The 27222-nt window shown below is 39.6% G+C and overlaps 1 protein-coding gene across 1 annotated transcript in view; it reads right to left on the bottom strand.

The window, feature by feature from the left end:
• Positions 1-310: 310 nt before the first annotated feature.
• The window catches only part of DERA (deoxyribose-phosphate aldolase), a 167647-nt gene continuing 140735 nt past the window's right edge, over positions 311-27222 (bottom strand). The window contains exon 9 of the mRNA XM_010595188.3: positions 311-26964. Within this exon, the coding sequence (XP_010593490.1) occupies positions 26908-26964 (57 nt within the window). The 3' untranslated portion in view covers positions 311-26907. The remainder of the gene's footprint in view (positions 26965-27222) is intronic.

Here is a 27222-nt window from a genome sequence, read left to right on the forward strand (position 1 = left end):
TTATTAAACAAAGCAAAACAAAACAAAGTACCCCATTAAAATAGATTGCAATGGAAGAAGCTAGTCCCTGGTGGGAGCTGGTTTTAAATAGGCTATTCCATTTGGAATAGCAGAAGCTTTCTTTTTCAAATCTTCATTATTTAGAGTTATTCTGTGATTTCTGGGATTGATACAATTTTGTCACTATTCTTTATCCCTTGAAACATATTTCCTACCATTTCTAAGCTTCTGTGGACCATAGTTGATGATTATTTTTATTCTAGCCAGTCTCTTAATTCTTGTTCTTTCTCTGAAACCTGACATTTTACACTTTGCTTTGAGAATTTTTTTTTTTTTTTTAAGAATTTAGATGACTTTCTGGTTTATCCTATAAGAGAGAAAATGGCTTCTTTTCTTTCTTTTGCTAGATTGGTGTCTCTACCCCTCCACCTCCCTGTATTAACTTATCTTTCACTTTGTACTGTATTCTCACTGTCAAAAAAAAAAAAAGCTATTTTTTAGTCCTTTTCCCTCTGTACTGTCACTTCAGATTCACAGTTGCTAAGTGTTCCAGGAGCCCACCATAGGGACTTTCTCATGGTGTGATTTGCAAACTTTGAAATAACACCCACCAGCAGAAGCACCATATGCTACGGAGTTACACAGTAAACTGACAGGAGCATCTCATTTGTCATTTGAAATTCAGAAAATGTCAGCAATTTTCATACCCAGCAATTGCCTAAATGCCTCTCTGGTTAGCAAGGAGCAGCATTTACTATAAATGCACATTAAAATATGAAATTTTATATTGTGATTCTAGAGGCATTATAATAGCAAAGCCAATATTAAGACTTAAACAACTTGACGAACATATGGACAGATATATTTGAAATTTGTAGACTCATTTTATACCCTATCTGTGCATCTCTAGGTAGATGGTTCTATTCATAAGGTCTACGGCATTTGGACTATTCACAACATTGGTGATTCAAATGTATCTTTTTTATGATAAAATATAATACCAAAGAATATTTTTTAATCCATAAAGGCAAATTTAACATAAAACACAAGCTGTTCCCTTTGTGACTAATTTTCCTCCAGCTGCACTTAGCTACAACAGAGCCAAGAGAGAAAACTACTTGGCAACCCTTCCTAATTAAAGGATGTTAATTACTGCTAAATACTATACACTTTCTATGTTATAAAGGCTCATCTAAATCAATGTTATTACAGTACTAAAGGAATTAATGATTTCAACTCTAGTAAGTATGGCCAAACTACCCATTAGTTCATACTTTAAAATGACTTCACAACAAAATCTCTGAATCAGAATTGTACAAAGACTGAAATGCTCATGGCCTAGCACATTTAGCACATCTTTTGTGTATTAATCGTAGTGCCTGATGGTGCCTCTTCTTTATACCTAAACGTTGATGAAGTGACAGAAGCAGAAGCAGATGTTGTGTGAAGACGAAGAATGGAACATGATAAGACTTCAGGTTTTTCCTTCACCTTGAATTCACCTTTGCCCAGCATGGCATCTTTGGCACAGAGGATGTTAGGCTGAGTTCTCCACTATCTATATGACCAGTAGATAAGGACCAGTAGAGATAAGAAAACTGACATTTACTGAGCCCCAGGTTTTTTTTTTTTTTAGATGTTTTCTCGTTTGACAGAATAGTTCTTCAAGGTAAATATTTACAAATAAAAAAAAAAAACCAAAAACCCAAACTCATTGCTATCGAGTTGATTCCAACTCACAACGGCCCTATAAGACACAGTAGAACTGCCCCATAGGGTTTCCAGGGTTGTAATCTTTACAGAAGGAGACTGCCATATCTTTCTCCCATGGAGCCACTGGTGGGTTCCAACCTCCGACCTTCTGGTTAGCAGTTGAGTGCTTAACCACTGTGCCACCAGTGATCCTTAAGGTAAGTATAAACACTCCTATTTGGCACATGAGAATTTTCAGGCTCAGAATTTCCCAAATTTACCCAACTAATCGACGGCATTGGGTAATAAGCGGCAGAGCTATAATAAAAGCCCATTCTTTCTGGCTCTTTCCACTAAATCACGCTCCCTAGAGGAAATCAGAAAATTTCCTTTTGCTTTATGACCCCATATTCTCCCTTCCCTTATCACTTGTTCACAAGAGTTTTTTGAGTTTTTGCTCAAGAAGTCACTTGTTAAGGGAAGAACTCTAGCCTTGGCTCTGCCACTGGCAGGGAGGGTAACTTGGGGAAGTCACTTCATACTTCTAGGCTATATTTCCTCACTCACAAAATGAGTCATGACCCTAAGATTCTCCTAAGATTGCAGTGATGACCAAATGAGGTAATATATTTGGAAAGAAGGTATTTAGAAAAATATAAAGCACAATACAAAGCGAGGTACTTCAGTCAAGAACAACAAAGGAGAATGAGTAGAAAGGGAGAGCAATTTGGACTCTTTATAACCCACACATTGATACTTTGTTTTTGATCACTAAGACCCACCAATGCTTATGGGCAGTTGCATGGCTGAGTTGCCACAGTACTGAATAGTTAAGACTGTGAGCTCTGTGATAAGACACACAGATTGGAGTTTAAATCCAGACTTCTCCAGTTTGTTTGATTGAATTTAAATAAGTTACTTAATCTCTCCCAGCATCAACGTCTCATCTTAAAAATAAAGATGAAAATACTAACTACCTCATAGCCAGGGCTGCTTATGGACAGGCAACCTGTGTACTTACACATGGCCCACACTCAGAAAGACCTTATACTTGCTTTAATGCCACTGTCACTGAGTTGGAATTCTTAACAATTTTATCTTCGAACTTGTGCTTTGTAAGTGAAGTCCAATGTGACAATGGAGCATGTGCGTGAGCAGAGGAGATATGCACGATATGGGTGTCTGCCTCGGTTCATTGCTACGCCATTAGCATACACCATTAGGAATGACCTCTGAGCACGAGATTCTGGTGGACCCAGGATGTGTGAGAGTTCAGTGAAATTCAAAACAAGTACAAAATGAGTGTGTTACGTCTATGACTAAGCAGGGACAGTGGCAACCTGAACTGCCGTGCTTTTCCTTTGAACCAGAGCTTCTTCGAAATAGAGAAAGAAGGCAATGGGATTCTAATAAACATGAACAAGAAAGGAAACCTCTTATATCCTTTCCTACTTGCATGTTACCTGTTGCTGTCAAGTAGATTCTGATTCATGGCAACCCCATGTGTTACAAAGTAGAACTAAGCTCCACAGGGTTTTCGTGGCTGTAATCTTTTATGGAAACATATCACCAGGCCTTTCTTCCACAGTGCTGCTGGGTGGGTTCAAACCGCCAAACTTAAGGTTAGTAGACGAGTGCAAACTGTTTGCACCACCCAGGAAGCCCTATTTGCATGTTACTTCCCTGTATTAGCCAACCACTCAAGCTGAAAATGATGACACAGAAGGAAAGGGAAAGACAGGGCAACCCATACTTCCTTTTCTTTCAGTTCTTCCTTACTCATCAGTAAGCCAAAAGCAGAGAGTGTTAGTAGAATGTGTACCTCTCAAGAAATGAAATAAAAACAGCTGAGTTCATTTTCTGCAGTGTTCCACTACCTGGTAAGAATGAAATGCGTACATGTAAGAGCTACAAAAGACAAATAGTGTGATTTTGGTATTCCTACATAAGTGTTAAATGTTCTTATATTTCATTTAAACCTGGCATTTATAAATATGAAGATGAATAGAAACACTCTTGCTAATAATTTTAATTTTATTTTTAGTTAGAATGGCATTAAGAAGCCAGTAAAAACACTGTGATAAAGTCAAGAGAGAGGCTGTGGAAGAAAGGAAAAAGCTTTATATTTTAGTACCTTTAACAGCACTCATTTTCTTGATTTTTGAACAAAGGGCCCTGCATTCTCATTTTGTACTGGGTCCTGCTAATTATGTAGCCTGCTCTGCACATTTTGTCTGATGACTAAATAAGGTTACAAGAAATTTTTTGGCTCAGTGTCTAATCCATACTCAACACCTGGTAAAGTCTGTCTACTCTTGTGATTATTCCTAAAGTTTTATGCTATGTTAAAAGCATGAAAAAGACGCAAGTAGAAGGCAGAGCTATGAATGCATGCTCTGAAGTCAGACCGCCTACATTTAGGTTTAAGTTCATATTCTTTCACTTTCTAGCTCTGTGACTTTGGGCAAGTCACTTAATTACTCCGAGCTTCAGAACACTGCGGACAAACCGTAAGGTTGTTGTAGAGAATCGTGAGGCCACGTGCCTAGAATAATGCCCATGCTGTTAGTTGTGGTGGAGTCATTTCCAACACGTGGCAACCTCATGTGTGCAGAGTAGAACGGCTCCATAGGATTTTCAAGCCTGGGACCTTTTGAAGCAGATCGCCAGGTCTGTCTTCAACGGTGCCTCTGAGTGGGTTAGAACCACCAACTTTTTGGCTAGTAGGGAGTGCTTAGCTATTTGCACAACTCAGGACTCTTAATAAGGCCTACGAAACATGTGAATGTGCATTAAATTTTTGCAAAAAAATGTTGTTGTTGTTGGAAAACATGTTGTTGTTGGGTGTTGTTGCTTTTACTCATAGCAACCCCATGCAACAGAGTAGAACTGCCCCATAGGATTTTCTTGGCTGTAATCTTTGCAGAAGCAGACTGCTAGGTTTTTCTCCCAAAGAGCCGCTGAGTGGGTTCGAACCACCAACCTTTCGGTTAGTGGCCAAGCATTTGACCATTTGTGTCACCGAGGCTCCTTGTTAGAATACATAGTAGGGAGAAATTAATTCGAACTTGGAGAAATCAAGGGACGGCTTTACAGAGGAGGTGACGTTTGAGCTGCCCCTTATAAACATCGCATTCATAAGAAAGTTAGCAGAAATGAAAAGCCAACCACACAGACAGCTTGAAAAACCTGTCCCATTTACTGACTGACGGCCCAGCACATTCACCAGAGCCATCTCTAAACTTTCAAGTAACTTTTGTGAAGCTATTTAGGCTCGTGTGTTATTCTCTTTATGTGGTGATTTATGCTCTTAGGAACACCATTATAAGAAAAAATAAAACTCTTTAAAAACACATAGTTGTCAGAAACAATCCAGGTTTCCCTCACTGGAAGACTGCATAAGAGAACCTTGTAGCAGAATAAAATCGCTCCTAATGTGTAGGCATACACAGGAATCAATCAGCCCTTTCCCGCAGCTCTTGTCTGTTCATTTTACATGGCTGCCCAGTTTGACAAGAAATCCGGAGAAGGGCTGAGGAGTGTTGTCAGCATAAAGATGGGAGGGAGGTGATGTACTAGGCTAATAAAAGGGCTCACAAAGGTCCCTGAAGTCATACATCCTTCTCGCAGCTTTTAAAATCTGTTTCCTTTGTAGGATTGCCATGATGGAGTTTTGACAGAGTACCCTTTCTATCTTCTCCCCTGCCTGTCGGAAACCCCGAGCTAAGTGCATGCAGGGGAAGACAAAGTGCAGTAGAACTTCCTGCCTTAGCTGTCCTCCTCTTCACTCCATGCGGTTATGCTCCAGCCTTGCTGATGGACAGAAGAGCAATGTTGCCCGGCCTTCCTGGCCCTTTCCTGCCCAGGCTGCCCTGCCTTCCCTATAAATTCTTATGGTTGCCTCCTTCCCACACATGCTGGGAGAACTACCAGACTCTCTTATGCATTGATCTAAATCCTGGCACTAATCATTAAAGTTTGTATTAAATCAGTAGGTTTCTATTTTGTTTTTAAGTTGGGTTCTTTAGGTGAATCTGGCATGGGAAATACTGCAAATTACCCACTGGATTTTTACTTGCCCCAACATATGAACAGTAGCCAGGGATTCCACAAATATGTCATCTTTGAAAATAAACTATGACCAGACACAGCTTCCACATTTCTATATTTGGGATAATCTATTTTTCCCCACTTGGAAAATACAAACTCATTTTTATATCAATTCACACAAAATTCAATTAGGAAAATAAACTGATAAATGCCTCTATAAAAATATATACTATTCAAAAGAAACTGCTAAAGTATTTCTATTGTTCCTGGTTTTACTTACCCGTGCACTGCTTTTCCTTACACAGCGCAAGTATTTCAAAGTTGCTGAAGATAGACAGGAACATAAACAACTCTCTCTCACACAAAAAGATGTTCAAAATAAAATGAAAAAAAAAATGACTTTTTTTTAATAAATCTAAATTAGTTTTCCCTTCAAGCATCTATGTCAAACAATATTTCAGCTCTTTTTATGGGCAGCACGCCAAGTGTCTGTAAGTGTGTGGTTTGCCATGTCTGTTTCCTCTGTCAGGAGGCCAGCTCCTTTCAACCAGGTGAAGATGGCACGAAGAAGTGCAGCTGACCACATGTAATGGGAGCAAGATATGAACCTTTGCCACATGAGAATACAGCATTTTCTGGTCTACGATGATGTGGCACTCAGAGCCATAGGAGGAATCCGGTCTCATTACTTTATGGCCACTTTTTCATCCTATTTTCCTTACACAGCTTGAGATTACACTTCCTTCACCAGATTTGGTGCCAAATGGCTTTGGGTTGTTTTTACATACTAATTTTGCCATTAGAGGATAAGGATCACACTACTGAGTCTTTGGCCACTGCTGGGCAGGGGAGTGGTGATGAACAGAGTGAGTGTGTTATCCATAGGGGTTGGTTGGGGCAATTGTTCCAGCTAGCAGGCTAAATCAGGGGGAGTTTCATCTAGAGCTCCCTGAAGTACCTTAAAACCAAACCAGTTGCCATCGAGTAGATTTCAATTCATGGCAGCCCCAGGTGTGACAGAGTAGAACCGTACTCTGTAGGGTTTTTAACGGCTGATTTTTCAGAAGTAGGCTGCCAGGTTTTTTTTCAGAGATACCTCTGGGTGAACTCAAATCCCCAATCTTTTGGTTAGCAGTTGAGCACACTAGCCATTTACACCACCCAGAGTCTCCTGAAGCAGGTTAGGCAGAAGGAAAAATCAGGAACTTGGTCAAGAAGAAAAGATTACAGTGAAAATTGTAGAGCTAATTATCATATCTTACATATAAGGTAAAATGCAAATAGGAGACTGAGTAATGAATTCAGAAACTAGGAGGATCAGAATCAGGTGGCGACATGAAGTAAGAAGAGATCCAGGACAAGGAGTCTAAGACTTAAAGCAATAAAATGGTGAGAGAATATTTGAAGCATACTTTTTTATGGAGCCGCAGAGTCCTGAAGAAACACTCAAAAAAGAATGTTCCTAAGGCTCTGAAGGCAATTCCAAAATAGAAATTCCAAAAATGTTTTTATCAGTGAAAAAAACCCCAAAACCAAACCTGTTGCCATTGAGTCATTTCCAACTCATAGTGACCCCATAGGACAGAGCAGAACTGTCCCAGGGGGTTTCCAAGAAGCTCATGATGGATTCAAACCGCCGACCTTTTGGTTAGCAGCTGTAGCTTTAACCACTATGCCACCAGGGTTTCTTATCAGTAAAAAAAGGACATTGAATGAAGTGTATAACATTCCAAGATGCCTCCTTCAAGGGAAAAAAAAAGTTAAAAAAAAACATCTCCTTGGGTGTGTGGAATCTGGCATATTTGCTAAACATCAGGCACATTACTTTAGAGTGACTCTTTAAATATGCAATATGTTCAGATACAGGAAAAACCAACCTGGAACACTGGTGTGTTTTATTTCTTTATTGCTAGAGGTCTTATCCTTTTCTTTGTTGTTTTTTTCAAAACACATAGTCTTCTTGTTTGAAAATATTTATGTGAGTATGAGAAGATAGGAGATTTTTGTGCATTGTTCTTTGAATCTTGTTTTCTACATTACTGCATTCTCACACATCTTTTTCCATGGGGCAGAAAGACTCTGTTTCTCTTTATAACCATCAGTTCACAAATCCATGGGGACTCTACATGGCACAGCTCATGATAACTTTTTACTTCTGAAAGATCTGTGTGTTGGAGGGGAGGAGTGCCTATATTAACTCTCTGGCAGCAGATGAAGTGAAAGTTATTCGAATTTACTCGAAACTCTTAGCGGTCTGATCCCATATGGAGAGATAACTTGGTTGGATGGGTTGGGTAGGTGGCACTACTGATGACTGTGATTCAGATGACAGTGTGAAGTTCACAGGTTCGCTCTAAGATCTGGGTGAAGTTGCTTTACCTTCTGGAATTTCAGTTTCCTCCGTGCTTCCCACCCACTTTACAAAGATGTTGTGAATATTAACATCAGAGGGCTTTGAGCACTCCTGAAGAAAGACGTGTTCCAAACATAGGCATTAAGTAATCTGAAAGGCTCCACTTCATGATTATCATATAAATTATCAGGGGGATTTTACCCAGAGAGCAGTTACTTTGTGCTAAATCCAGCTAAATAATGAGGGGGAAAAAATGCATGGAAGAGACGGACACTAACATATATCCTAAAGGTGTATGTACAATAATAATTCAAGTAGAGTGGGAATAAAGTTAAATCAATAAGCGAACTGTGTATAATAGGTATTTTACACTGTTGATGTGTTTGATTTTAAATTATTGGTATTCCCATTTGATTGAGGACACAGAGTTTAGTGCAGAACAAATCCCTGTGGCAAATTCTCAAAATCATTAGTCATCAGGGAAATGCAAATTAAGCCACAATAAGATAACTACCGAAGCTCTGGTGGCATAGTGGTTAAGAGCTACAGCTGCTAACCAAGAGGTCGGCAGTATGAATCCGCCAGGCACTCCTTGGAAACCCTATGGGGCACTTCTACTCTGTCCCATAGGGTCTCTATGAGTCAGAATTGACTCGATGGCAATGGGTTTGGAAGGTAACTACACTCCCAGTCAAATGGACAAAATTAAAAAGACTGACAATACCAAAGGCTGGTGAGTATGTAAAACAAAGAAAACACAAGTAAATTGCTAGAAACTGACCTGAGATTTTCTCATAAAGTTAAATATAACCTACACAGTGACTCCACAATTCCATTTCTAGGTATTTACCCCCCCAAAAAATGAAAACATATGCCCACAAAAAGAATTGTACGGCAAGAATGTTTATGGCAGATTTATTCATAACAGCCCTAAAGTGGAAATAACCCAAATATCCATTAAAAGGTGTATGGATAAAAGGTATATGGATGGTATATACATACAAGGTAATATTACTCAGTAATAAAAAGAAACAAATTCCTGGTATATTCAGCAATACAGGTGTATGTCACAGACATTATCTTCAGCATAAGAAACCAGACAATGTAATGTATCAGGTTGACATTATTTTGTTATTATGTTCACAAATACATACAACTATTTCCAATTTCTAGTAATGTATCTATTGTGACACTATACCACACACACACTCTCAAAATTCACAACCTGTGGCATGTTGGAATGTAAAATCATTACATGAAGATTAAGTTAATAAAAATAATTTGGTAGGTGTTTTATATGTATTATATCATGTAACAGGCAAGGTACTATTATTATCCCCATTTTATTAGCAAGGAAACTGGGGCTTTAGAGAGGGTGACTATGGTCACGAAGCTAATAATGAATAGAGTTTGAACTCCAAATGACATCCATCTGAGTCCAAAGCCTGTGGGAAAAACCAGTGCCCTTGGCTGGCTCTCACTCCTTAGTGCTAGCCTTGTTTTTACAAAAAATAATCCATCAGTTCAGTGAAGGGTAAGACAGTACACAATACTAGGGAAGCCAGCACAACTTGTGTAAGGCAAGGTCATGGAAGCTCCATAGACACATCCAAACTCCCTGAGGGACTGAATTGCTGGCCTGAGTGCTGTGGGGACCATGGTCTCGGGGAACATCTACCTCAACTGGCATACATAGTTTATAAAGAAAGTGTTCTTTATTCTACTTTGATGAGTAGCATCTGGTGCCTTAAAGGCCTGTGAGCAGCCATCTAAGATACTCTACTGGTCTCACCCCATTGGGAGCAAGGGAGAATGAAGAAAACTAAAGGTACAAGGGAAAGATTAGTCCAAAGGACTAACAGACCACAACTGCCATGGCCTCCACCAGTCTGAGTCCAGTACAATTAGATGGTTCCTGACTACCACCACTGACTACTCTGACAGGGATCACAATACAGGGCTCTGGACAGAGCTGGAGAAAAACACAGAACAAAATTCTACCTCACAAAAAAAGACCTGGCTCAGGCCCATATAACGACACTAAAACGGCACACACCAGCCCAGGGGCAAGGACTAGAAGGCAGAAGGGGACAGGAAAGCTGACAGTAGGGAACTCAAGGTCGAGATGGGAGAGTGTTGACATGTTGTGGGGTTGTTAACCAATGTCATAAAACAACTTGTGTACTAACTGTTCAATGAGAAGCTAGTTTGTTCTGTAAACCTTCATCTAAAGTACAATAGAAAATTTAAAAAGTAAAAATAATCTATCAGCCCTTATTCTATGGTGGTTTAGTCGCAGGATATGGGTTAAATAGTTAAGGAGGAAGAAAAAGCATTATCTATTCTGGAAGAGCACGGGTTGCTTACATGGGAAGGTCTCAATATTGATGGAATAATGGTGTCGGTCAAATATGTGACCTGGGTTCATGGGCTGCCAGTTTCTAGGTTTCATCCATCTACTTTAGTTCCCATTTTCTGCCTTCCCCAAATGCTCACAAGTAAGTCAACTCATCTTCATTCCTACACCACACCAAGTCAAACCCAAACCCATTACCGTCGAGTCGATTCTGACTCATAGCGACCCTACAGGACAGAGTAGAACTGCCCCCATACGGTTTCCAAGGAGCACCTGGTGGATTCGAACCACTGACCTTTTGGTTAGCAGCCGTAGCTCTTAACCACTATGCTCCCAGGGTTTCCCCTACACCACACAGCCAAGTCAAATAATTGTTCCCACACACACACACAATTTCAGCACTTGGTTCCCTTAGGAACTAAAAAAAAAAAAGTTAAGAAGTATTTAAATAGCCTCAATTCATTCCTCTTACCAACACACATACAGATGCACACACATATACATCCACTATATATATATATACATATATACACATACGGATAGGCATACACATGCACACGCTATACATAAGGACACACATAAGGATATACAGACTTGTACATGTTAGGTGCCCTGAAGCTGGCTCGACTCATAGTGACCATAATGAATAACAGAAGGAAAAGTGGCCCAATTCTGTGCCATCCTCACAATCGTTGCTGTGTTTGAGCCCATTGTTGCAGCCACCGTGTCAGGCCATCTCATTAAAGGTTTTCCTCTCTTTCGCTGACCCTCTACCAAGCATGATGTTCTTCTCCAGCGAATGGTCCCTCCTGATGACATGTCAAATGCTTCTTGGGAGCATTCTAGCGGGGCTTAGTATCAGTCATTCTTCCATGTAGTCTGATGCTGACCAATGGAGTTCCTATACCCTTTACTGACCCTTCAGTCCTGGGACCAGGAACCTGGAAAAGCACTGAACATCTCATATACTGCCTTGGCTGAGGCTCTTCTTGCTCCTATGTACCAGGTCTTAAGAATGGGTTGCTACTTTGGTTCTTTCTGTCCTGTTCTGCTCTTCCTGGTCCTCTTACTCCGGGGACTAAAGCCTTGACACAAATCCTCATAAAGTGGCTAAAGCCCTGCTATACCTCGGTATACCCCTATTTAGCCACACCCTCTGCCTTTTTGGCCATAAATATTACAAACTAGATTCCCTCCCATGAATCCCGATGAATGGTAAAGTACTTTTTTTTTCTTCTTTCCAACCTAACAATCAGCTCTGCTTTCTCCCCACCTTGACTTTGTGTTTCTCTGAATTTAATTCCAGTTCTTTTCTCCTGGCCTAGTCTCATCCAGCCAAGCCCCGTATCTTTGAAAACAAAGCCCCAACACTGCAAAAGGCGTCATTCTACCGTCTGGAAACAAGATCTATTTGAATTCAATTCATGACCATGTGAAAGAGGTAAAATTATCTTCAAAGAGACCATGATGGTCCATTCAGACTACTGTAGTCAAGAGAATGAGAGACAGACCTTGAAGTTCAGTTTGTTCCAGGGCAGGTGGGATGCTGTCTCAAAGATTTCAAAAAACAGAAGATAGAGGCCTTATCCCAGACATCAACACACCTGGCAGAAGCTGGTTAAGAACTGTTGCATTCTACTGATCTATTCTCTACTCAGTAGTCAGAAAAATCCTTTAAAGATCTGACAATACCATTCTTCTGCATAAAACCCTTCCACAGCTTTCCACTTTCCTGAGTCCAAACTCCAAAAGCTCCAAAGGCCCTGCACCTTCTGTTCTTGCCCAGCTCTCCTGCCCCCTTTCCTTCCACTTCCCCCTTCTTCACTGCCCTCTGGCCTCTATGCACTTATTTCAAACCCTCAAACGTGCTAATAATTTGCCCACCCCAGAGCCATTGTCCATTCTTCTTTCTGATTCTCCAAATCTTTACCTGGTTAACACACGTCTTCTTCAGATTACAGCTTATATGTTATTTCATTGGAGAGACTTTGACCCCTGGCCTCAATTATATCCCCTTACTTTATTTTCTTCAAGGGGCCCTGGTGGTACAGTGGTTAAGCACTCAGCTGCTAGCCAAAAGGTGAGCAATTCGAACCCACCAGCCACTTTGTGGGAGAAAGGTGTGGCACTTTGCTTCCATAAAGATTTACAGCCTTGAAAGCCCTATGGGGCAGCTCTATTCTGACCTATGGGATTGCTGTGAGTTGGAATCTACCCGATGGCAATCAGTTCTGGGTTTATTTTCTCCCGGTCCCTTATATAGTTTCTTCATAGTACTTAACACAATTTGAAATTATGTTTATTGCTAAGATTATTTGCTCAAGCTTTTTCTTTGCCACTTAACTATAATTTCCTTGAGTCAAGCGCCTTATCTACTCCTTTCCCAAATCTTCTATAAAACCAAAACCAAACCCATTAACATTGAGTTGATTCCAACTCATAGTGATCCTATAGGACAGAAAAGAACTGCCCCACAGAATTTCCCAGGAGCAGCTGGTGGTTTCGAACTGCCAACCGTTTGGTTAGCAGCCAAGCTCTTCACCACTGTGCCATAGAGTAGGAGTTAAGTAACACTTTCGTGAGTAAATCAATGAATCCAGGGTGGAATACAGCAGGGATGCCCAGGAGGCCTATTCCATAACTGTAGACTACTACTGGCTATCGAGCAGAGAATGGACTGGTGTGTGCCAGCTCTCCCACGTATCAGAAATGTGACATTGAGCCTATTTCTTGGTTTCTCTAAGCTTCAGTTCTTCATTCATAAAAGTGGGAATAATAAAAGCACTCATGTGCTAGGATGTTGAAAAATTAAATGAGAACATAAAGTGCATGCAACGCCTGGCCAGTATGTTTTAGCATGCCACTATCTGTTAACGCCCTTGCAAGGTCAGATGATAGACCTAAAAACCTTGAAGACTGTTGCACCTGATTTTATTTTTGACATACGATTAATTTTTGAAGACTTCATAGTGGTAGGAAATACCTTCACAGATACGGCTTATTTATTCTTTGTACCAGTTCTCTTTAGTGCCTCAATCACCACCCTGATTATCAACAAGATTGTTTATTAACTGGTAATTAACTAGGCTGTTAAACCACTTAACAGCCACCTTTTTGTTATTTTTAGTTGTCACAGAGTTGGCTCCAACTCATGGCTGACCAAGCGTACAACAGAATGAAATGTCGCCTGGCCCTGTGCATTCCCCAAGATCAGTGGTGTGCCCAAGCCCACCGTTGCGGCCACTGTCCATTTTCAGTGCATTCTAACCTGGGGGCACATCTTCCAGCACTGTATCGGGCAATAACCATCGTGAGCCATTGGGTTTTCATGGACTTATTTTCAGAGGTAGATCACCAGACCTTTCTTTCTAGTCTGTCTCAGTCTGAAACCTGTTCACTATGTTGACCTTGCTGGTAGTTGAAATACCAGTGGCATAGCTTCCAGCTTCACAGGAACATTCAAGCCACCACAGTAAGACAAACTGTTAAGACAGGTGGAGCAGGATCACAGCTCTTCTTTTCTGATGAAGTCAGACCGCATGGCCGTGATTTCTCTTCTTATCTTCATGTAAATAATAAAGCTGCCGGTGCTTGACATAATCCTAGTTTCTGTTCTTTATAATCAGAAGAGCCCAACAGAATACACAGATTTTATTTAAAACAAGAACAGTATGCATAGTCTTTATTATAAACTTTTTCTATTCATTCTACTGTAAACTTCTTTCCATGTCAGTAAAATCACATCTCTATCTTTATTCTTGAAATTACTAGTAGCCCATTGTATTTACATACCATAACTTTACCAATCCCCCATTACTGGATTACTGCTGGGGATTCTTCAAGGATGTCCCAAATGGGCTTGAAAATTCTGGTGCCAATCATGCAAGTTTTTTTTCCTTCTTTGGGAACAAAGTATCTACTATTATCAAGGATCACTGCCCTCAGAGAAGGAAATCTGCATGTTTGCACTGTTGGAAATGGAGCCACTTCTGCAAATTCTTTGATTAAAGCCTGTGTAGTTTATGAAGCATGTTGCTTGTTTATTTTTGACATTTGTATCTTTAAAAGGAGTTTTGAGAAAATTCATATTTTTATATACCAAATATTGGAAAAGGAAGACGTAAATGAATTTTATTGGGGAATCAGAATTTTGTAGCAGTAAGCTATGGCTTCTAACCAAAAGGTCTGCAATTCAAATCCACCAGGCTCTCCCTGGAAACCCTATCGGGCAGTTCTACTCTGTCCTATAGATGAGTCAGAATCAACTCGGTGGCAACAGGTTTGGGTTTTTTAATTTTATTTTTGGCTTAAGGATAGCCTGTCTTAGTTATCTAGTGCTGCTATAACAGAAATACCACAAGTGGGTGGCTTTAACGAACAGAAATTCATTTTCTCATAGTTTAGGAAGCTAGGAGTCTGAATTCAGGGCGCCAGCCCTTAAGGAAGGCTCTCTTTGACCACTCTGGACGTAGGTCCTTATCTCTTTTCATCTTATATTCCTTGGCTCCTTGGCGATCTTCATGTGGCATGGCATCTATCTACCCTCATGTCTGCTTGCTTGCTCAGTCTACTCTTTTATATCTCAAAAGAGATCAAAACACACCCTACACTAATATTGCCTCATTAATATATAACAAAGAAAACCCATTTCCAAATGGAATTATAATCACAGGTATAGGGGCTGGATTTGCAACACATAAGGAGGGGAGGTGTGGACAATTTCATCCATAACACAGCCCATGGAGCCCTGGATGCACAATGGTTAACCGAAAGGTTGGTAGTTCAAACCCACCCAGCAGCTCCGTGGGAAAAAGACATGGTGATCTGTTCCCATAAAGATTACAGCCTAGACGACTCTATGGGGCAGTTCTACTCTGTCACATGGGCCACCATGAATCGAAATTGACTTGATGGCACCTAACATAAACAAAAGACAGCCCAGTCAAATCTGCAGATTGAGAGCTGTGTGGCCATAGGCCCTCTGCCCATAACTGCTCTCTCCCAAGTCCCGAGGGAATAATGCCAGCTTCCAGTGACAGCACCCTTTGGGGATGAAAAACTCTCACCTTGAAGCAGAAAGCTGAAGGTACTGCAGGTAAATCTGGGATATCATTTGGGCATGGAATTTGATAGGGAATAAAGGGCACAGAGAATCCTTTGATCAGCCTCTGCCTCTTGAAATACTGAAATCTCCATCTCAGTAAGTGAATCAAGGCTCGGTCTGACCCAGACAGTAAAATGATTCCCCAAAGCGACAGAACTAAAAACATGGGCATTTTGGCTGTTTTCTACTGTTTTAATCATTATAAACAATACTATAATAAACATTCATATACAGACTTTATAACTTTAATAACATTTTTTCAGTTATTTCCTTAGGATAAATTCTTAGAAGTGAAATTCCTAAGCCAAAGGGTATGTACTTTTAAAATCTTTTGCTACATATTGCAAAAAAAACCTTCCTTAAAGACTGTATCGATTCATATTCCTACCAGTGGAATGCAAGAACGCTCATCTCCCCATGTCTTTAGCAACACTGGGCATGGTAATTCTTTGTAACTTTTGAAGAAGTAGGAATCTGCCCCTACTTTATAACCTCCAAAGGCTCCCCCTTGTCTACAGCAGCCATTCTCAAGCTTTTTGGTATTAGGATCCCTTCATGATCTTAAAATTTATTAAGGGCCCCAAAGAGCTTTTGCTTATGTACATTATGTTTATTGATATTTACTGTATTATAAATTAAATTTAAAATTTAATTTAAATCACTAAAACAATAAACTCATTGCATGTTATCAGAAGTAATATAGACAAAAGAGCTATTTTAAGACATTAAATTGCTTTACAGTTTTGCAAATCTCCTTAACTTCTGGCTTAATAGAAGACATTGTATTATAGTAGAAGCTGAAGTCTTTTACCTGCTTCTGTACTCAAACTATTGTGATACTGCATATTATATAGCCTCTGGAAAACTTTCCTGTGTGCTCATGAGAAAATGAGAGTAAAAAAATTAGATAATGTCTCAGTATTATTAAGAATAATAATAAGAGAGATTTACGGGTCCCTTGAAAGGCTCTTGAGAACCTCCTATGGGTCTCCGGACCATACCTTGAGAGTCATAAAGTCTAACTCTTTAGTATGTCACTTAAGTCCTTTCTTGATTCAATGCTAAATCTTCCTCAAAATCATCTCTTTCATGCTCTTTCTTCCAGCTACTTCCCAAAGAATTTCCAGAATTCTGACTCTTTCCCAAACACGTTATGCATTTTCAGTTCTCTATGCTTTTGCACACATTATTTTCTCTTCCAGGGATATCCATCCCTGGCTTCTCTATTGGGGCTTGAGGGAGCTCAATAAATTATAATCCTCTCCAAGTTCTGAACGTACTGACAAAACAAAAATGCAAGCAAAAAACCCCAGATATTACCTCTTTTTATTACTAATAGAGTTGATTTTGAAGAATGTAGCTTACTGTATGGCAACAATCAGCTCCTAATATTACACCCTAAAACTTTACAGACCCATCCACCCAGGTGCAGGCACTGCAGGACAGTTGCAGACCTCCCCAAATAGAGTTTTCGCTCTCCCCTAGACCCGCCTGCCATCATTATTAAATTTTGAGAATGGAAAAAGGGCTCATTCCTAAGAGGAAGGGAAAGACCTGAACTCCATGTAAATGCCCAGTTCCTTATTGCATAGTCAACAATAGGGTAAATCACTCCATCTTCCTGGGAAAGGACAAGTGAGAGGAGAAACTAGGAGTGGCATGCTCCTAGGCTTTCTTTCACATGCAAAACAGACACCAAAAATAAAACCAAAATCACTGCCATCCAGTCGGTTCCAACTCATTGCAACCCTATAGGACAGAGCAGAACTGCCCCATAGAGAACCTAGTGGATTCGAACTGCTGACCTCTTTGCTGACAGCTGTAGTACTTAACCACTACGCCACCAGCGTTTAAGCATATATCACACCCCATGCCCTACATGCACACCACAACCAACATTTTCCACCTACAAAATTCCTAGTCATACTCAACATTACCTCCTGTATGAAGCTTTACTTAACGTCCTGACATGTCTCCCCTCCGCTCATACTGCATTTTGTACATATAAATAAATTAAACAAATGATATTACAACTATTATATGCAAGGCACTGAGAATACAAATAAATACTAATTCTCCCTTCAAAAAGCTGGAGAAAAGATCTCTGTGACAACATCTCTGATTTTTATCCCCTGCATTCATTTCTTTTGACGAATTGGAAGCATCAGGCACATAGGCATCCTTTGCCCCCTAAATAATAAAATTTCACCATCTGAGATCTGTCCACACCATTTGACCTTCGAATCTCTACTCAACTTCCACACTACCCCTGAAATCTTTCCAAACTATTCTCATTTCCTATCAAGCTCTACCCAGACTGGTGCTACCAGTAATTATCCCTAAACCCAACAATTCATTTTTTATCCTATTTCCAGTAAATTTATACTTGGGTGGATGCCTTTGTGTGTCTGTGTGCTTTGTATTTGCAGTTATAATAGTAGAAACCTGCAGTAACACAGCTCATTATATAAGGATTTGGAAATACCATGGGCCAAATCCTAGATCCTAAAACCCAGCAGTAAATATAATAAAAGCTTGATATAACATGTTTAACCTAGAAGGAGGGCATTGTTTCTGTCCCTTAACAGCTCGTTATAGAGATTCCCCTGCATTGCTATTTCTCCCCATCTCCATGGCAGCCCGTAAACTGCTTGACAGCATGATCATTGGCTGGATGGTTAGATTAAATGATCTTTGGGGTCTGTTTTTACCCCCCTGAAAGTTTGTAACTCCAGTGAGTTTCCTTTTTTCTTGGAACTATGGCACAAAGGCCTCCATTTTACCCGCCTGCTTGGCACAGTGTATTTCACAGCAGTTAAAGACACAAACACTGGAGCCAGAGCAAATTCCAGCTATATGTGTGACCTTAAAACACGTCACTTAATTTCTCTATGCCTCCATCAACTCATATGTAAAACGAGGCTAATAATCTTATCTATCTCACGGTTTGTTGTACGGCTTAAAGAGAAAATACATGTAAAACACTTAGAAGAGTGCCTAAACCAAAAATCACGGCCACTGAGTCGATTCCAACTCATACTGACCCTATAAGACAGAGCAGAACTGCCCCAGAGGGTTTCCAAGGAGCGGCTGGTGGATTTGAACTGCCAACCTTTTGGTTAGCAGCCAAGCTCTTAGCCACTGCACCACCAGGGCTCCAGAAGAGAGCTCATACTAACAAATATTGTGCACTTATTAAAAGAGTGTCTACCCCATACTAATTAGTACCGTTCCACAATGGCTTAAAATAAACATTTACTAGGCGCTCAGGAAATGCTGGAGACTGATCCTGGGTCTTAATTCTATAGACCTTACCTGGATCTTTTTAATATCTTGTCTCATTAAAACAGAAAGGTTTTTAAATTAGAAAGGCAGTTAGTCTATTTCGAAAACTAATTCTCAGCATAAATACCGGGCATATACATATTGAATCTACCAACTGAAATCCTATTATAAGACCATGTTTGCATAATTCTATTTATTCTATCCAAAAATATTCATATCCATTTTTTTAAAGCTCAAAGTCAAGCATTTACACAAATGTTATATCTTTCCCTTGCAAAACCTTGCTCTAGGTGTGACAAATGCTCTAATCAGTCCACCAGGTACAGACACTGACTGCAGTTTAAAAGACATAATCTTATGACATAGTAAGTAGTTCCGTAAAGCTTGGAATGTGAAACTAACTTTCAGCTATGGAAAGGCTTAAGCAGTGGGTAGAAATCGGCACATTTGCTCTTAAGTCATATTAAAAGCATTAAAGCATATTTTAAAGATTTCAAACATGCAATTACTTTTGCTGCCACTCAAAACAGGAAATAAACATAGCTTAAAAAAGATATGTGCTTTTTTACCTATCAAAACAAACAGCTTAATGAATAAAAATTGTTTTCCCAAACCATTTTTCATACATTTGCAACTCATCCAGCAAGTTTTAACAGAAATTACAGAAGCTGTTGGTAACATATATCATTTTCCCCCAAACCTAAAATCCATCAAACTCAAGGTATGGTTACTCTATGAAAAACTCCTCTAAAATATGTATCATGCATTTACTTTGGAATTTCATTCACTTTTTAAATTTTTTTTTAGCAAAGCTGTACTTGTGCCTACCTGTATGGCCCTATTTATGCTTGTCTTGTGGACCAGTCTCATCTTATAACCATACCTTGTCTGTATTTAAGTGAAATAATAGTTACTACTTAATATAACAAGTCAATTTGGATCACTGACTTTTTGTAAGGTACTGAGCCGGATGCTATAAGGGTATAAAGCTGGTTATAACAGGCTTACTCTTCAAGGATAGAAATAATAAAAAGAATATAAGACTCTCTGCTCTGCCCCTGTCCCTTTACAAGCTCCAGGCCTATGCGCCAGAGAAAACACATGGGCCTATCACCATCTCTGTTCTAAAAAACCAAAGCCAAACCCACTGCTGTCGAGTCGATTCCGACTCACAGCAGCCCTACAGGACAGAGTAGAACTGCCTGATAGAGTTTCCAAGGAGCCCCTGGTGGATTCGAACTGCTGACCTCTTGGTTAGCAGCTGTAGCACTTAACCACTACGCCACCAGGGTTTCCATTTGTTCTAGACAACCCTATTTGACTGGCCACCAGATCCTAGTATCTTATTTTGTGATCTTCTAGTTTAAAACCTGTGTCCATATATCCACCCCAGGCCTTGTGCCTTTGTTGGCACATTTAGAGCCTCTCCTCTCACTCTGAGGAGTCATGGTGGCCCAGTGGTTAAGCACAGCTATCTAATGAATGGTTGGTGGTTTGAACCTACCAGCGACTCCAGGGGAGAAAAGATATGGCAGTCTGCTTCCATAAGGATTACAGTCTTGGAAACCCTATGGAGCAGTTCTACTCTGTCCAGTAGGGTCACTATGAATCAAAATCGACTTGCTGGCAACAGATTTGGTTTTGGTTTTCTGAACTTTGACTTACTGTATGGGCCCGAGAGACAAGGGGTGATCTTGCCTTGAGTTCAGCTTCTGAGACTGAGTGGAAGTAGAACCAGAACAGAGGGGCAATAAGTCCTTTCCTATCACAGTGTATAAAACACCCTACCAGCACCCCTTTGTTATACTGCAGTTGACAGCTGTCATGATTAGTGAACATACAATATCTTTTGAATACTATGTCCCACTTGCCCCAAGAAGGCCAAAACTTGCTTTCCCAGTCTCTGTTACAGCTACTGTGCAGGTATGTGACCTAGTCTCCAACAATCAGACACTCCACTCAGGAGTTTGACATAGAAGAGAATAATCTTTGACCACTGTGGTAAATGAGAGCTATAGCTTACAGGGGCAGCAAAAGCAGAGGTCCTGGTGTCCAGTGCCCAGAGGTGGTAGCAGTTCACCAGAACAGTCCTAAATGGCGGTTTGGGCATTATTGCTGGTTGGTTCCTCCTATGTTCAGCTATCTGACCATCTGATCCATCCTGGATCATCTGTAATATATTCAACGTGCTTTCAAAGTAAAAAAATTTTCATGAGCTCCCAAGTCTAGAGATCACCTACACACTAGCTTCAAACTAAGAAACTAAATATCTGTGAAATATCCCTTTCTCAAGAACATCTATCCCAAGTGTAAGTTAAAGAACGGACTCCATTAAAATAGGTCTTGGTTTTAAGTACAACTATACCGGAATCACCAAAAGTTAAAGCATTCCAAATAGGTAAAATCAAATACAGCTGAAGCTTACTTTTACAGCTTGCTGAGATCCTTTGGAGATTTTGTGGATAATGTCTCTAAACTCGTCTAAAATGTTTCTTCTAGGCTCCAGAGCTTAATCAAGCTCACTGCCTACAATAAAAAGATTAAGGGATAAGGTCATTTCCATTGTTCTCGCTTATGAGAGCCATAGAATATAAATATTTAGCCTTAAGTTTCATGATAAGGAAGTGCTGCAGCTGGTGGATTTTACTGTTTAATGGGTGCATTTACTTTGGAACCGTACATCTAGGTATGGAGTACAAGGCTTCCCATCCAGTAGTTCTCAAGTGTGGTTCCTGGACCAGCAGCATCAGTATCACCTGGGAACTTGTTAGAAATGCAAATTCTCAAGCTCCACAGCAGACCTGCTGAGTTAAAAATTCTGGGAGTGGGGGCCCACCCATTCTGTTTTACAAGCTCTCCTAGTGATCGTAATGTAAGCTAAAGTTTGAGAACCACTTTCTTTGGCACCACAAGTAAACCACTCCAATCAAAGAAGAATCTTCTGAGAAAGGAATAGCAAGATACACCCTCTTAACGCATTCCTGAGAACTAACTTCACCAAACCAAAAAAACCTGTTGCTGTTGAGTCGATTCCAACTCATAGCGACCCTATAGGATAGAGTAGAACTGTCCCATAGAGTGTCCAAGGAGAGGCTGGTGGATTTGAACTGCTGACCTTTTGGTTAGCAGCCAAGCTCTTAACTACTTCGCCACTAGGGCTCCATGCCACGTAAATTCATTTCTTCCTATTCAGAGGAGATAACTTACTGCTCTCAAGCCAATTTTGACTCAGATGACCTCCATGTGTTACAGAGTAGAACTGCTTCAGAGTTTTCTTGGCTGTTATCTTTATGGCAGCAGATGGCCAGGTCTTTCTTTCGCAGCGCTGCTTGGTAGGTTCAAATCACCATTATGTTAGTAGTTGAGTGCAAACCGCTTGCGTTACCCAGGGACGTTAAGATCTAATATAGAAGTAACTTTTCCTGAGACTGTCAGGCATTAAGTACCCTTCGATCTAAATTATTTACCCTTCTCAGACTAAATAATTCCGGTTCCTTTTTCCTTTTCTTATAACCACATTTTAAAACTCTCCATCCTCCTTGTCAATCTTCGGAATAAAGTGTAACCTCATTTTATTGTTCAAATGAATTGAAAAACATTTCTTGACACTGAACCATCAAAATTAATGCCACAAAATCTAGGTTTCTTATATAAAAAAAAAACCACGTATATTTTACAATATGAGATATACTTTAAAAAAAAAATCAAATTATATGTCTGTCCTCTGTAGATATTCTAATTCCTCCTCCTCACTCCTGTTCTTCTTCCTAATAAAGTTTTAGTTCATTGTAAGGTCACTAAGTATTTCACATATATTGAATTAAACATTCTGATCCTCATTTGCCCTATTAAATGGAACTGACCAGATGGATATTCTTCTGGTTCTCTCTCCTGAGCAGGTTTTAGTTAATTAAAAATGATTATTTTTACTATGTATTTTATATATCAGCCAGATGTTACCTGTGGTCATTTCTGGAAAGGATCATTTGGTGATAGATGTAATATACACATTTTCCTTTGAGAGGCAAGAATCCTGAGAACAGGAAAACAAATGTAGAAATTGATTTCACCTCACACCTTTTTCCAAGTGCCAAAATAGGTAAAATATTTCATTTCCTTTAAAGGTAAGATCTATTCAAATCCTTTCTTCTCCTTTATATCTCTGCACTCTGGCCCTATTGTTGCGTCAGAAAAAAAAAAAATTGTCAGGTTGATGGAAGAAAAATTAATGGTGGCTTTCCTCTGTCCTAACAGAGTAAACTGATTTTTCCAAAGACATTGATTGAGATATTGTATGACATATATGTATGCTACCACAAACTGTTTCTCAGTCAGGACAGAGACTGTATCACGCTGCTGTGAAGATACACTTCCAGATATCTATAACAGTTTGTACTTTTGCACAAGCCTTCTAAGATGCTAGTTGCCATGTGAACTGATTTGTTTAAATTTCCTCTTAGTGTTGAAATAATCCAGAATGAGGTAAAGATACTGCAGTCATGAAACTTTTGTGATTTGTAGACAAACTAGAATCCAAGCAAGCCCCCAGATGATAGTTTATATAAGTAAAGCAATATTCAATTAAAAAAAAAAAAATTCTTTTAGTTTATTTAATTTTTCTTTTTTTAATTTTAGAGATTACTCAAAATTCAAAAATTCAGGCTTTTGGGCTTAGTTTAGAACAGTAGAATCAGAAGAAAGAATCTGTACAAAATATTAGTTCTTAGCTAGGGTATACTTTTCTTTAATATATTTTGGCACTACAAAGTAGGATGGAATAGAAATATATTTTATCTATTCTATCCTTGGGCTCTCTATGAAACTGCCAAGAAATTCTAAGAGATGAAATTAACCACACTATCGTTTGGGCTAAATTTAGATGGTTGGTCTTCTCTAAAACACCATTCTGAAGACTTCTACTGGCACAAGTGAGTCTTTTGAAAGTCTGAAGTTTACATGCTGACAAAGGAAGAAAACTTTAACTTCATAGGCCTGGCTATCTCTTACAAAACATTTCATGGTGCAGTGACGATCTGGGTTCTGGTCTCAGCTCTGACTTTCTATGTGACCTTGCACAAGTACTTCCCCACTTGAATTTCTTTTTTCATGTAAAAAATGATTGGGGTTGAGCTAGATATTCTCTAAGGTCTCATTTAAGCCCCTAAGTTAGGCGACTATTTAAAAAATAACATTAAGGCCTAATGTGCTTTATTGAACAATTCCAAAAATTTGTGGGCGGTTGTTTTTATTGACTTAGAAGCTTCAAACACAGAACACAGCAGCTCATTTTCTGATTGTATAAAGCATCTGCTCCCGATGTTCTAAAGCACACGAATCTGCTTGGAGTAAATCACGGTCACCTCAGAAATGACCTCTTCCTCTGACGTTTTCACAGCAATCAACATTTACCAGGGTCTTCCTGTTAAAGTCGTCTATGTTACATCTGATTTCAAGAGCCAGGTAAGAAGGGGCAGACATCCCTGATGAAGCACCCACAGTCCTTGGAAGAAACTGTCCCCCGAAAAACAGCATTACTTATCTTTGGATCGGGCCATGCTCCTCGGCCTCGCTCTAACCGATCTGAGGGACTCACCAGTCTTAATTTCCTATGTGAACCTATAATGGTCCGCAGAGGTCAATTTCCGTGGATGCCTCATATAAACTAAAATTGAAGATAATGATGCCTGTTCACTTGATCAACTAAAACGACCAGCTGGGTTTAACGGGAAGAAAACAGAAACCCCTGTGAAACTGGAATAGCTTCAAAGGTAAGGGAAAGTAATTATTTTTCTGTAATGTTCCTTCTTCAAAGGTGACCGGCCACTTGCGTTGGTGGGCACCTAGGCCAGCATATTATGAAGTCGGATATGGCATTCAGAGTCAATGACCATATCCAAAGGCCCAAGTTAAGGGTCAGCATCCTGCTAAGGCACTGGGGAAAAGCAGAGCTCTTTTATGCCTTATTTTAGTCACTTCATTCACAGTTAGGTGCTTTGAGGGACTTATTTAACTGACTACAGAGAGGTGAATTTTAATTTAGATTAGTACCAAAGTATTTTCTCTTAATAGCCATAAAACATTTTCTTGGATTTGTTATAATTATCCTTAGAGTAATAAAATATTAGGTCTGAAAGAACCTTGATATGACCTATCACAATACTTCTGTTCTACAGTTGAAGATACTGAGGTCAAGAAACACAAGCTGACTGGACCAAGGTCACACTGGCAGGGTTTGGGCTAGATCTGAGTAGATGGGAAGAGGATATCAAAACTTCTGACTCCCAGTTCAGGGTTTTTGCACATGCATAGCTGGGCAGTTGTTCAGGGAGGAAAAAATGACTAACTCTTGATGAAAATCACCATTTAAGGAAACTTGGGTTCTATAATGTGGTAGAGATGCTAGCAAGCAAAAAAGGTGGAGGTGGGAGGGAGGCTGGGAGAGACAGAGAACACAGAAACTCACAGACAACAAAGCAAATTACCATTCCCAGACTGAGCTGTTTATGTGCACCTATTTTTTATTATTTGTATGTACGGAGAGCACTTATGCACACAGGTGAAGAGCAGACTCAGGAGCCAGACTGCCGCCTGGGCTTTATTCTTGACTCTGCTAATTTCTAGCCCTGTGCCCTCTGGCAAAAACCAAAACCAAAACAAAACAAAACAAAACAAAACAAAAAACCAAACCCACTGCCATCAAGTCAATTCCGACTCACAGCAGCCCTACAGGACAGGGTAGAACTGCGGCATAGGGTTTCCTAGGCTATAAATCTTTATGGAAGCCACAACTTTCTCTTGTGGAGCGGCTGGTGGGTTCGAACTACAGACCTTTTGGTTAGTAGTCAAGTGCTTTAACCACTGTGCTACCAGGGCTTAAATTTTCTGGGCCTTACTCCCTCACCTGTATAATATTGTTGTTGTTAGCTGCCATTGAATCGCCCCACCTGACTCATGGCAACCCCATGTGTTACAGATACTCTGCTCCCTAGGGCTTTCTTTGCTGTCATCTTTATGGAAGCAAATTGCCAGGCCTTTCTTCTGCAAAGCAGCTGGGCAAGTTTGAACCACCAACTTTTGGGTTAATAGCCAACAGCCTGAGCCACCCAGGCTCCTACTTGTATAATAAGGATGGTAATATTAGTACTTATTGTTATAAGGACTAAAAACCTTACTGTACTTACCTTACGGTTATAAGTATTAACAAGGATTAAATAAGTTGAAATATGTATGTAGAACAGTGCCAGGCACATAATGAGCACTATGTTCGTGTTTGCCGTTCTTCCCCTTATTCAATACGCCAGAAAATCTTAAGAGTTTCAGAACATATACATAAGCTGTACTCATTAATAATCTACTGAGGTGCTTTCTCTAAGAAATATACTCATGGAATTTATTAGAGAGATTCAGGAAGTCATGGGCAAAACCTCAGTATGTTTAATGGATTAACTTTTCAACATGTCTTTGTAGCAATAAAAAAATTTTTTTTAAATGAACAATTGCAGGGACTTTATTTTAAAAAAATTCAATGATATTCAAAGTTTCATATAACAATAACAAAAATTTCATTAGCAAAACACTTAATAAAAGAGCATATCCATTGCAAAATTTAAAGACAGGTTTTCATGGGAGGAAATTAGTGCCAAATCAGTGACTCTGGGACTCATCAGAGTATAGCAGTTGTTCAAGGATTTTTTTTTTTTTTTTTTTTTTTTGCTTCAGCATGCTCTTGGGCAGTTTAACATTTTTTTTTTCCCTCTAAGAACTTAATGTTGTCCAAGCTATCATTAACACTGTACTCAGAGTTTTTAGAAGAAACCCTTTCCAAAATTAACAGCATAGATCTTTTAGTCATTAAGTCCATTTCAGATGTGCCTAAAATGAGCACCACACATGGATTAGTTTTTTTGTTCCTTCTTTCATTCTTTGAGTTAATTCCAATGACAGTTTAAAGGCAACAAAGTGATTTACCTATTCCCTGATTTTTTTAATTAAATAATTTTAGCCATTAAGTAGAAAAATAATTTTTCAACATTGTTGTGAAGAGCTTTTCCATATTTGGTTGCTGATTTAAGACACTGGAAGATCGTGGTAAGCTGCATATCTTCCAGTCACTTGATGGTAAATCTGTGAGGAAAATCAAAAGTTTCGAATTTTAATTGATATTTCAGTATAAAGTCCCACACTACCAGGCTCTTCGAAAGAATCTCCACCCACCTTGCTCCAGGGGAGAGGCTGGCTTGGAAGAAAGCAGAGGTTTGGGTATGGCGAAGTTTTACAACTCCAGTTCTCAATTTATTATAACCCAACATGGCCTGATACATGACTTTTTCATTCTCGAAAACACCTGTTAATTTATTCTAAGGGCAACAGTTTGTTACTCAC

This window comes from Loxodonta africana, chromosome 4, assembly GCF_030014295.1.
Source record: "Loxodonta africana isolate mLoxAfr1 chromosome 4, mLoxAfr1.hap2, whole genome shotgun sequence".
Taxonomy (NCBI): domain Eukaryota; kingdom Metazoa; phylum Chordata; class Mammalia; order Proboscidea; family Elephantidae; genus Loxodonta; species Loxodonta africana.